This window comes from Trachemys scripta, chromosome 16, assembly GCF_013100865.1.
Source record: "Trachemys scripta elegans isolate TJP31775 chromosome 16, CAS_Tse_1.0, whole genome shotgun sequence".
NCBI lineage: Eukaryota > Metazoa > Chordata > Testudines > Emydidae > Trachemys > Trachemys scripta.
The window spans coordinates 13934633-13946929 of record NC_048313.1 but is presented as its reverse complement, the minus strand read 5'-3'; the positions used below and the strand labels follow the sequence as shown (position 1 = coordinate 13946929).

The following is a 12297-nucleotide window of genomic DNA, read 5'->3' as shown; positions in this document are numbered from 1 at the left end:
GTTGGGCCTCTATTATGGTGTCTTTAAAAAGCGCCCATGCAGCTTGCAGGGATTTCACTTTATTCACTGTACTTTCTAACTTCTGTTTAACTAACCCCCTCATTTTTGCATAGTTCCCATTTCTGAAATTAAATGCCACAGTGTTGGGCTGTTGAGATGTTCTTCCCACTACAGGGATGTTGAATGCTATTGTATTATGATCACTATTTCCAAGCGGTCCTGCTATAGTTACCTCTTGGACCAGCTCCTGCGCTCCACTCAGGACTAAATCTAGAGTTGCCTCTCCCCTTGTGGGTTCCTGTACCAGCTGCTCCAAGAAGCAGTCATTTAAAGTATCGAGAAATTTTATCTCTGCATTTCGTCCTGAGGTGACATGTTCCCAGTCAATATGGGGATAATTGAAATCCCCCACTATGATTGAGTTCTTTATTTTGATAGCCTCTCTAATTTCCCTTAGCATTTCATCGTCACTATCACTGTCCTGGTCAGGTGGTCAATAATAGATCCCTAATGTTATATTCTTATTAGAGCATGAAATTACTATCCATAGAGATTCTATGGAACATGTGGATTCATTTAAGATTTTTACTTCATTTGATTCAACATTTTCTTTCACATATAGTGCCACTCTCCCCCTCCCCCGCAATGATTGTGTCCCATGGATTGTCCCCACTCCACCAGGTTTCTGTGATGCCTGTTATATCACGAGGCACTCTAGTTCACTCATCTTATTATTTAGACTTCTAGCATTTGTGTACAAGCACTTTAAAAACTTGTCACTGTTTATTTGTCTGCCCTTTTCTGATGTGTCAGATTCTTTTTTATGTGAATGTTTCTCGTCTGATCTGGCCCCTACTTTATCCTCTTCCATTCTCTCCTCCTGACTAAAACCTAGAGAATCTCCATCAATAGACTCTCCTCTAAGAGAAGTCTCTGTCTGATTCACGTGTTCCTCTGCAGCAGTCAACTTTCCCCCGTCTCTTAGTTTAAAAACTGCTCTGCAACCTTTTGAATGTTTAGTGCCAGCAGTCTGGTTCCACTTTGGTTTAGGTGGAGCCCATCCCTCCTCTATAGGCTCCCCCCGTCCCCAAAGTTTCCCCAGTTCCTAATAAATCTAAACCCCTCCTCTCTACACCATCGTCTCATCCACGCATTGAGACTCTGACCTCTGCCTGCCTACCTGGCCCTGCGCGCGGAACTGGGAGCATTTCTGAGAATGCCACCATAGAGGTCCTGGATTTCAGTCTCTTCCCTAGCAGCCTAAATTTGGCCTCCTGGACGTCTCTCCTACCCTTCCCTATGTCATTGGTACCTACATGTACCACGACCACCAGCTCCGCCCCAACACTACACATAAGTCTATCCAGATGCCTCGAGAGATCCACAACCTTCGCACCAGGCAGGCAAATGACGATGGCATTGGTTGCATGATTGCATTGGTTGAACAGGTTTGTGTCCCAGCCCAGCATTGTTTGTAATTCCAAGCGTCCTAACAATACAGGGATAGCGCCGTTGATTAGGAACCCAATGTGTCAAGAGAATATATGAACAAAGTCAATAAACACAAACGCACAGTTCCGCCTCTGCTTAATTCCCAGGGACACGGGCCGGGCAAACTGGCTCCAAACCATCCCCTCAACACCCCCAACCCCACCCCCACCCCGTCACTGTAGCACCTGAGTGCCGCACAGTCATTAACAGACTTCGCCTCACACACGCACCCCCGGGAGGGACAGAAGTACTGTCCCCTTCCCAGAGAAGGGAAACTGAGGCACGAGGAGCTCAGATGACGTGGCCAAGGCCACACAAGGGTCTCTGGCAGAGCTGGGAACGGCACCTTCTCCCGAGTAACCACCCAGAGCCTTAACTTCATGCTGCCTCCAATAGAAGCCAGTTGCAGAAACTTCCCTCCAGTGCCACGCTGGGGCCCTGGTCTCCTCTGCGTGACATCACGTGGGGTGATGCCCAAACGTCTAATAAAAGCCAGCTCCTGCCCTAAGCACCTGTATGTTTCTGCGCCTTGTCCAGCCAGCAGCACCAGCCTCCTTGCAGCCTCCCTGCCCGGTGCCAACTCCCCCTCCGACCTGGGGGACACCTGCCGCGTTGGCTGGAATTACGGCGGCTGGACCAGTCACCCTGCAAAGTCCCCTGGGGGGAACGTGACCGTTACCTGGGAACTGGCCCCTGACAGGAGCTGGGCCTGGCATGCTGCAGCCTTCAGTGCAGTCGGCTTCTCTCCTCCTTTCCCCAGGTTGGGAACCAGATAAAAGGCTCCTGGAGGCAGACGGGGCGGGGGAATCCACCTGCAATTGGTGGGGAGTGACTGGTCCCTCCATCCCAACCAGCCACCGAGGATCTAGAGCGACAGTGGAGTGGGGACAGCTGCCTCCCTTGGTCACCTGGGCCAGGGCTTAACCAGATGGGCAGAACGTTTGTCCTAACCTGAGGGGAGTGTTCACCCCGTAGGGGCCAGGAGAGGGTTAGTGTGGGCCCAAGAGGCCAATTAACCGGCCTGCTTGCACATGGAGGCCTAATTAACGAGCCAGCCCAGCTGGACAGGGCTGGAGGGAGGTTCCTAGGACAGGACTGGAAAAGCTTGGTTGGGGGAGACAAGGCAGCCCTGAGGGGTCCCCGTTCCAGGTGCTGGCAAACCTGGGGGTGCTCTTATGAAGGTTCCAGCCTTGCCCCGGAGAGCTCCCGCTCTTTTACAGTGGGGATCATTTGGGGTTTTCCAAATGGAAATCAGGCTGTTTAAACCCGAGGAAAACTTCTCCCCCACCCACCTCCTCCTGAAGCGAGAGGAAACCCTGCATCTCCACACGCACAGCGAGCCGACGGCTCCGGAAACCGCCAGTTGGATTTGGAAACCTGGCCATGTTGGGGCCTGATCCTGCCAGCTGAGTGGCTGTTAGACAGTCTGGCCCCAAGAGCTGCTAACATACACAGAGAGGCCAGCGTCACGGCCCCGTTCATCTCCAGCTTTCTTGTATCGCCCCCGGGGCACGGCATGGCTCGGCTCGGAGCGTTCTCCATGCTCGCAGTGCATTCACCGGATGGAGCAGCAGCATCTCCGTTGACTTTCCCCAACCCCTGCCCTCCCTCAAATCGGTTGTCCACGTTTCGGAAAGGGGCGGTGAACGAACTGGAGAGAGAGAGCAGATCAGAGCCAGGAAAATGATCCGGGGGCTTGGTGGGGAGGGAGGAAATGCTGGAGCCTGGTGCAGCGTGATCTGTTCAGCTCTAGACACATGGTGGACAGCTGAGTTGATGATGGGGTACAAAGACCTTCATGGGGAGAAAATACCAGGTACAAGAGGGCGCTTTCATCTAGCAGAGAAAGGTAGAACAAGACCCATCGATGACTAGATTCCAAGGCCGGATAATCTGTCTGACCGCCTGCATAACAGCCCAGGTCAGAGAACTTCCCTGAAGTAATTCCTAGAGCAGATCTTAGATTTCAAAATTGCCAGCGATGGAGAAATCCCCCACGACCCTTGGTAAGTTGTTCCACTGTTAAAAATTGACCCCTTACTTCCAGTCTGAATGCGGCTAGTTTCGGAGTCCAGCCATTGGATCGAGTTAGAGTTTTCTCTGCGAGAGTGAGGAGCCCGCTGTTAAATCTTTGTTCCCCGGACGGACTGACCAAGTCACCCACTTAACCTTCACTTTGTTAAGCCCCATGGTTGGTAGCAAAAATCCCCAACCGCCGGAGACGGGACAGTGGCTGGGGCGGGCGCTGAGTTACAAGAGAGAATTCTTCCCCAGGGCTCTGGTTGGTGGGTCTTGGCCACATGCTCAGGGTCTAAGTGATCGGCAGATTTGGGGTCGGGAAGGAATTTCCCCCCCGGGTCTGATTGGCAGAGACCCTGGGGGAGAGGGGGTTCGCCTTCCTCTGCAGCATGGGGCACAGATCATTGCAGGTGTAACTAATGTAAATGGTGGAGTCGGGGCACCGGAACGGGGAGACCAGGGGGCCATGGCCCCATCACTTTTTACCAGCCGTAAGAGCGAGCGATAGGCGGGAGAGAGCAGGGCAAGTGGGGGATGGGGCCTCGGGGGAAGAGGTGGTGCAGGGGTGGGGCCTTGGTGGGGCGGGGCAGAGTGGGGGCGGGGCCTCTGGGAAGAGGTGGTGTGGGGGCGGGGCCTATGGGAAGAGGTTGTGCGGGGGTGGGGCCTTGGTGGGGCTGGGCAGAGTGGGGGCGGGGCCTCTGGGAAGAGGCGGTGTGGGGGCGGGGCCTATGGGAAGAGGTGGTGCAGGGATGGGGCCTCGGTGGGGCGGGGAGCGTGGGGGCGGGGCCTCAGGGGAAAAGGCGGCCGGTGGCCCACCCACTTCTAGGGCGCTACCACTGCTCTATCGGAAAAGCTGACCTCTCAAGTGCGAGTTGTACAGGGAAGAAGGAAGAAAGAGACGTACCCAGAAAGCTGGTGGGATTTGCAAGCAGAGACTCGCCCCCAGCCACAAACCAAGAGGGAACGAATCCTAATGCTGGAAGGAAGCGTTACGCGGCGCCCCGGCGCGTTGGCCTGTCCTGGCTTGACAGATTTCTGAAGGCCGACGTATGTATCGGAGCTGGTACGGACCCCAGCCCTGTTCTCTTTTGGACTGGAAAAGCTGACGTTACCAGAACGTTTTTGCAACAATTTATTGGCTCTGCGAATAAACAAAAAAGGCCAGAGAGGCCTCTACTAACCCCATGCCCTAGCCTGAAACCAGTGATTTTACTAGAGTTCAATGCAATTAGATTGATTGTATCGTGGTAGGACCTGGAGGCCCTCACCAAGATAGGGTCCCGTTGTGCTGGCTGATGCACAGATGCAGGTGAGAGACAGTCCCTGCCCCAAAGAGCTCACAGTTTAAACCCGGGAAGATGTACTGCCTGCATTCTACAGATGGGGAAACTGAGGCACGGCAAATGATTTGCGCAGTGAGTCTGTGGCAAAGTCAGGAATGGCACCCAGCTCCCCTGAATCCTGCCGCAGGGCCGTAACCGCCTGACCAGCCTGGACCTCTCCTCTGCCTCCCTTCGATTCATACACCCGGGGCCCCTTCGGCACGGTTCTCCCCGCTGGTGAAGCCCCTGGCATTCCAGTGACGTAGGAAATGAGTAGGACCCAGCGGAAGCTGGTCTGCGAAGGCAGCAGATCCCCAACCCCCCCCCCGCAGCAGACCCTCCCCCCTCGCCCTACTTGGCTCTTTCCATTAACTGGAGTATGACACCTGATCAGTCCCACCCGCTGGCTTTAAAACAAGCAATACGCTGCACCCCAGAAGCTAGTCAGTTACACGGCGAGATGCTGCCGTCTCAACCGTAATATCTCCCCCAGGTGGCTTCACCGCCGATGCCCCCTAGATGCCCTGGGCCGGTTTGGGCTGCCGGAGAGTCAGCAGGAAGTCTTGGCACCAGGCTGGCAAGTAGGAGAGCGGGAGGTAATACAGCTTAGCGTCCCAGCCCCCCGAGTAGCGAGTGTGGGGGTGGCGGGCTGTCAGCGCGTGCTCCATGCAGTCGGTGACCAGGAAGAGGTTGGGGCTGGCCGTGGATAAGAGCTGGAGGAATTGCTCATAATCTGCGTGTGGAAATACAAACGAGGCCGAAGTCAGGCCCGGGGCGGGGTAGACGGACGAGCGGGGAGCGTGTGAGTCCCCCCAGCTTTGGAGTGGCTGCAGAGACTGAAATCAGCCCATTCTGCTTCGAAACCGGAGCCGAACGTAGGGGAAACGGTCCGGAGCTTCTAGGGTGACCGTGGTTTGAGCCACCGGAAAGCGCGTGCATGTACACGCCCACCGTCAAAGCAGGAATAGATCCCGGGACTTAGGAGCTATGGGGCACCACCGGATTGCTACCAGATCAGCGCGGGATCTTGCGAAGATGAGCCTGGCCCTGGGAAACGGGACTGCAGCCCTTCCTCCGCCCCTGGCCACGTATTCAAAGCCGTTGGGGCCGTTGGGCCCAATGGAGGCTTCGGAGAAGAGCCCCACGGGCTTTGGAATGGAAAGGTCCAGCCCCACCCCGTCCGCAGCCCTGCAGGCCCCAAGCGGCTGCGCACCAGCGGGGCTCAGTTTATTCCCGGCTCATCCGGCTACAATCCCCCCAGGAGCATCCAGCCCCCGGCCCGGTCACCCCCATGGACTCACAGGTGTCGAAGTAGCGCTGCCCGTACGACTCTTTGATCTCGGCGGGGACCCGGCCCCACACCTCCTGCAGCATGTCTTTAATGATCTGGGTATTTAAGATCTGCGTCCCGAAGGCACCCGGCTCTATGATGCACACCTTGACCCCGAAAGGAAGGAGCTCCCGCCTGGAATGGAACAACGACATGACTACGGAAGCCCCCGCCGAGGCACAGGACCCCCCCAAGGAGTTGCTAAGGCTGGATGCAAAGGGAGTGATGGAAGGTGTCTGGGGGGCAGAGACGGGGGAGTGTCTGGTTATGGGGGGAGGTCCCAGACGCACAGGGTGTGCGGGGGGCAGTTTGGAGACCAGTAGGGGTTGCTCTAGGTAGGCAGAGCTTTGCCGACCTTCCCGGAGCACCGAGGTTCTTGGGCCAAACCCATCCCCGGTCAGGACACGACGGCGGACGCGGCTAGCAATGGCTCTCACCGGAGGCTGTCGGAGAACGCCTCCACCCCGTACTTGGACGGGCAGTAGCCCCCTCCAATCATGGCCAGCCGGCCCATCGTGCTGGCCACGTTGACGACCCGGCCCCTGGCTCGCTTCACCAGGGGCAGGACGCTGAGGGTCACCTCGATGAGGCCGATCAGGTTCACGTTCAACACCTTGACAAAGTCGTCCTTGGTCAGCCACTCGTTGGGGGCCGTGGGGATGCCGATCCCTGCGTTGTTCACCAGGCCCCAGAGCCCTGGGCAGAGGAGACAGAAAGGTTGGGGGTGGCTCATCTCCCAGTCCCCTCCCGGCCCAGGTGCTCAGAGAATCAGGCCCTATCTCCCCTCCTGCCCTCTCCCGGGGGCCCCTGCTACAGAGCCCCAGGGCTGCTCCGGTCGCTGGTCTCCCAGGCCAGGCCGACGTGACCTGCTTCTCAGTCCCAGCATGAGAGCACGGCCGCCTGTCTCGCTGTGATGCTGGGGGGGGAGGGGGCAGCAAACCTGGGACACATGGGGCTGGCCCCCCCCAGCTGAGCAGAACACAAGCTCTGAAAGCCCATCTGGCCCGTCGCTGTGCCCAGACCTGCCCGTCTCCCCAGAGGAGTTTGGGGAGGTGGGGGACGGGCACGGGAAATTCCCCACCCAGCTCTGGCGGGAAATACCCGCCCCCATGAGGCTGCACTTTGCCAACACGACCATCGTCTTTGTGCCCGCCACTGCCCCCACCCCCGGCCCCTCTGCAGCCTCGGGCGAAGGATGGGCAGGACATTAATGCAGGCTCCTGAGACCTCAGGCCGAGGGGGCAGGACACAGACCCAGACCCAGCCCTGTGCAATAACCACCAGCATCTCGTCCAAGCCGCACCTTTGTCCCCCACTTGTTCCTTCACCCAGGCGGTGGCCGCGGCGATGCTGTCGGTCCGGGTGACGTCCAGGATCACCGTTTGCAGCCGCTGCGACGTCGCCTTCCTCAGCTGCTCCGCGCCCTGCTGGGTGAGACAAGCCGCCAGCACCCGCAGGCCCCGCACGTCCAGCTGCTTGGCCAGCAGGTTCCCGAAGCCGGAGTCGCAGCCGGTGATCAGGACGTATTTCTCCGGGAGGCCCTCGACGCTCTGCCGCTCCCGGTACCATCGGCGGAGGAAGTACAGCCCCAGCAGGGCGGCCAGGTACAGCCACATCCTCGCAGGCAGACTCTGGCTGCAGACAAAATAATCCGAGGGCCACTGGGGAACGGCTTGTTTGACCTTCGATGGAGGAAAACAGCCCGAGCTGTCAACGTGACCCTGCGGAGAGACAGCGCTAACCAGTCACCGTTCGTTGGGGGTTCTCAGCCGCAAAGACCCCGTTAGAAATCTGAACTATTTATTTAAGATACGGGGAGGAAAAAAGGGGGATGAATCAATGTAAGCCTTTGAAATGCAACGGGCTAAGCCAGGCTTTCTTTCAACCCTCTCCCTTCAGCAATAGAGAAACCCCGTCCGACGGTATTTTTAGCTGGCATTAAAGATGCTACCGCCTGTCCTTTGGGTGGGGGGGGGCAGTTGAGATGGGGTGCAGCTGCTGGGGTTGTTAATGTTCAAACCCATTTCCTGGAGGGCCGAACCAGACAGACACACCCGAAAGGGAGAGAGAAAAGCACAGTGAGAGACGCCTCGTAGCCTGGCGGCTGGAGAAAGGCCCGGTCTGATCGGTCGCTTGGAGACCCGGCCCGCTCGTGCCAGCCTGGGGCCGGTAAGGGCCTGGCTTTGAACTGCCCCTCTGGTCCAGTGCTGGAAAATACGCCAGCGAAACCTGCCGCGGGTTCGGCAAAAGGAAAGTGACAGGAAGAAAATGGCACCAAAGAGGGCAAGGGAAAAAACTCCCCAGGGAAGGGGTGACAGCGGGAACCTGAGTCTCGCTCCCAGCGACTGTCCAGGATCCAGGAGGGGGTTGTTGAAAAGCCAACAGGAGGAGGAAAGTTTACCTGCTGCAAGCAAGGGCCCCGCGTGCCTTGGATTCCAGCTCCCGCTCTGCTCTGGGGAACTGGCACTTTGGAAATCAGACAGGAAGAGCCTGGCGATTGGTGAAGGACAAACACCTCCCCTGGGGGTGCAGGGGGCCCGGGCAGGAGGCTGGGGCTCGGCTGGAGGCAGGGAGCGCATGCAAAGTGGAGTGTCTAGGGGGCAAAGTCCTGCCTGTGATTTAAAGGGACTGGTTCTAGCCTGTGTGGGAAGCGGTGCTGCATTTCTTGGCTGGACCTACCAGCTCCGAACCCGCCGGCCGCCCCAGGGCCCCAGCAGTGGGGCCGGGTGGCCTGAGAGGGACCGGCTGGCAATCGATGGTATTTCTTGGGCTGGCACTGGCCTCGTTATTGTGTGGCAGAGCCCTGGGAGTCACCCAGGAAAGATCCCACCAGGACCCGACACAGGAGCCCCCCAGTTCTGATATCCTCGTGCAGGCTGCTTCCTCCAGGCCATGGAGAGGGGACCCAAATGGGTGTATGTGTGTGGGGGGGGTCCTGGAAACAAACGGGCCTGCCCTAGATTTCGGCCCTGCTGACGGTACAGGATCAGCCCTGCTGGAGCAGAGCGGGGCCAGGGGCTGGGACGGAGTCCCGAGTGAAGGGACCTACGCCAGAGCTGCCCCTAGGAATCCCACTGGCAGCTCCGGGACCGTTTCCTCCTGACCCCCAGAGTTAGAGGCTGGTGCTCTGAAGCAGGAGTGACGTTAGCCGAGCCACAGCTCCTCGGCCTGCAGCAGCTGCCCACCCCCCTTGGCCAGTTCTGTGGGGCTGGGGCGTGTCGGCTGCATGAGGGTCAGGCTCAGCACCGGACCCTGCTCGGGGAGCAAACGAACCCTCTCCCCCACGCTGGGACTGCAGCCCCTGCTATCTGCAGGGAAATCATTAACCCTCCTGCACTCTAGCAAATCTCCGCTTTCCTGGCTCCGGGGACAAGGCCCAGCGCCCTGCCTTGTCCGAGGCCTGCCAGGGTCAGGGGCAGAGCCCAACGACCTGTGGGTCAGGCAGACAGAGCGCATTCACCGCCCCTCCCACGCTGGAGCAAGGCGGGCACCCGGGGAGAAATTGCTGGCTGGAGAGAAGCAGGCTGCCTTTCCTCCTAGGTGACCCCCGATTCTGTCTGAGCTCTGGAGTCACTCCAGATTTCACCCAGTGTAAACTGCAGGGGGGAGGCGCCTCCCCCCCCTGGTTCTCTACCATTTCCCGCTTTGGCCGTTTATTTCCGTTAAAGTGATGCCGTCTTTCCGCCAGCGTGGGTTCGGCTCGGCCTCAGCGTGAAAGTCCCCTCTGTTGCCCGCTTCACAAAGACCAAGGGTAGGGACCACCCGGATAGTCATAGCTCTACGGGCTAGTCTGGGTTATCACTTTTATTCCAGTTACAGTTCAGGTTCTGATTACCCTATCGAGCCCTGCGCCCAAGTTACAAATACAGCCGTCCGGTACTCCCCTGCTCCGGGATATCTCGGAGTCCGATGGCTGCCTGGCCCCCAGGAACGGGGCCGTTCCTGCCAGAGTTTTCCCGTCAGGAATTCATTTTACCCAGTCTGGGAGTCCTCTTTTATCTTGTGCTGCCGGCTACAGCGACACTCTGCACAGGTGCGTGACGGCACCCATCCTCTTGTTCCTTATGTGCACTGTGTCCTCCCAGAACAGGGGAGCCCCAGTTTTTCATAGGTCGTTTGTAGTTCCTTTCATTTCTCATTGGCAGTTACGCGTGATGAGAAGCCTGCAGTTCATTTTTGGCACTACCCCCCCCCCCCCCCCCCCCCGTTGGCACGCCTCTTCCTGTCAGTTCGTGGCATCGGCTCATTGTTTGGTCACTTACTCATGTCAAGCATTTCTCAGGCTTCTGGCCTAGTCTGGCTAAGCTGGTATCTTACAGGCGTCAGCCTGCAGGCCTTGCGTTTCAGCCCTGCTTACTTAGATACCTAATGCATGTGTACAGGGACTGTTGACCCCTTACTAAAACCCGGGGGGGTGGGGGGGTTGGCTGGCTCCCAGTCCCAAAAGAAAGGGGGAGGGTCGATGGGAAATCAGGACCCCGAGACTGACAGTCCCCAGGGGCAATGGGGAGAGGCCAGTGCTCCAGGTCAGCCTGATTGACAGGGCGGGCAGGCTAATGAGGGAGTCTGGGGGGGCTCTTGTTCTCCGTCTGAGCTGGAATTGCCTGGAAGAGACGGGGGTCCAAGCTGAGCCCGGGGGCAGGGCCGCGCCGGCCAGAGAGGCAGCCCAAGAAGCTGGGGTAGAATGGAGCTGGAGCTGGGGCTGGAGCCGTCCGGAGCCGGGTGCGGTGAGCAGCTGGGGAGAGCGAGGAGGACCCTGGGCAGCGGGCCCAGCACAGGGAGACGCCCCCAGCCAAGGGGCCCTGCAGCCCAGTCGTGGAGGGGATCCTAACCCTGACGGGACGGGGGCAGTGCTGGGAAGGGTCCTGCCACCTAGAGCCAGAGGGCGTGTGGCCACCACCAGAGCAAGTGACATGTCAGAGGGGGGATTTTGTCCAGAATACTGACATCAGCCACCCACAGAACATCACTGACGCCAGCATGGGAAAGGTTCCGGACAGAACGTCCGACCGCAAAGATACCATGACAGCAAATTGACGTGTATGCTAATCGGGTAACATCAGCCATAGACTAACCTAGAGCAAAACGAACCCCTGAAGGGGAGGAAATACAAATAAGGACCTCTAGGAAATAGGCATTGGTCATGACAGCGGCAGCGTAACTGACTATAAAAGTCACATCCCAGAGGCAGCAGAGAGGTTGAAGAGATGTAGACCTTGGGAGAGGCCAGAATGGCGGCCACCGGGGAAGATAAGGACAATGACCGGGATAAAAAACATCATAGTTAAGTATAAAAAAATAAGGGTGTGAGTATGAACGTCCAAATGTACTTTCTGTACTATCTCTATTTGCCTTGGTAAGTTGAAATGTGTGTATAAGCTTTGCTAAATTATTAATAAATATATATATTTGTATAGAGAGAGAGAGTTCCTGTCATGTGAGTGTTGCACTTGTACACATCCGGGTTCCCAAAATTATATAATAAGTTTACAATAATCTTACTGGGCCGAATCGTGGGACGAGAACCTGTTAATCCTCAAGATACAATGCTATAGACCCACCTTCGAGTCAGCCTACACCCCCCCCACTATGCACATTGGTCCAGCACCCCTGGGAGGCAGAGCCCACATTGCAGCTGGGGCGAGGGGGCTGCCGTTGCCCTGCGGACGGGGGCTTTGCATCCCAGCGCGTGCAGGGAGCTCGCGTCCCAGCTGCTCTCGATGCTGCTCATGCTCTCGGGGATGCAGGCTCTGCCCTGGTGTGTGTGTGGGGGCGGGGGGGAGGGGGCTGCGTTGTTGTGGGATCCCTTTTGGACCTGGACTCACAAAGTGTCACTCTGTAAAATGGGAGACAGTGCGGCCTACTGGCTAGAGCACTGGACTGGAGCTTGGGAGGTCTGTATTCTATTCCTGGCTCGGCCACTGGCTGGCTGGATGGCCTTTGGCAAGTCTCTTCCCTCCGCCCCCATGCCTCAGTTTGCCCATCTGTAAAAAGGGGATCCTGCCCCAACCCTCCTTTGTGCGGTGCTTTGAGATCTAGGGGTGAGACAAGCTCGGTATTATTCCAATGCAGCAAATGCTCCCATCCAAACAAGGAACCAAAGAGCCAAGGGAGGGAGTGAATCAATGGGAAATA

The 12297-nt window shown here is 57.7% G+C and overlaps 1 protein-coding gene across 3 annotated transcripts; it reads right to left on the bottom strand.

The window, feature by feature from the left end:
- Positions 1 to 4625: 4625 nt before the first annotated feature.
- Positions 4626 to 8756, bottom strand: LOC117888589 (retinol dehydrogenase 7-like). 3 transcript variants are annotated; one of them, XM_034792130.1, is made up of 6 exons: positions 8564 to 8756; positions 8488 to 8497; positions 7466 to 7791; positions 6600 to 6858; positions 6134 to 6297; positions 4626 to 5565 (listed from the first exon to the last, which is right to left on the bottom strand). In XM_034792130.1, the coding sequence occupies exons 1-6, from the start codon at positions 8739 to 8741 to the stop codon at positions 5348 to 5350; spliced, it is 1155 nt and encodes a 384-aa protein (XP_034648021.1). In that variant the 5' UTR covers positions 8742 to 8756; the 3' UTR covers positions 4626 to 5347. The 3 variants fall into 3 exon arrangements, with proteins under 3 accessions (XP_034648021.1, XP_034648020.1, XP_034648019.1); XM_034792129.1 differs by lacking the exon at positions 8488 to 8497 and having other exon boundaries at positions 7466 to 7958; positions 8564 to 8731; XM_034792128.1 differs by lacking the exon at positions 8488 to 8497 and having other exon boundaries at positions 7466 to 7883; positions 8564 to 8730.
- Positions 8757 to 12297: the final 3541 nt, after the last annotated feature.

Excerpts from the sequence above, each read along its gene's own strand:
- LOC117888589 (XM_034792130.1), bottom strand. The coding sequence starts at position 8,741 with ATGCGCTCCCTGCCTCCAGCCGAGCCCCAGCCTCCTGCCCGGGCCCCC. Across the intron at positions 6,298-6,599 it reads GCGTTCTCCGACAGCCTCCG|GCGGGAGCTCCTTCCTTTCG; the intron begins GTGAGAGCCATT and ends GTTCCATTCCAG. Across the intron at positions 5,566-6,133 it reads GCAGCGCTACTTCGACACCT|ATTATGAGCAATTCCTCCAG; the intron begins GTGAGTCCATGG and ends TTCCACACGCAG.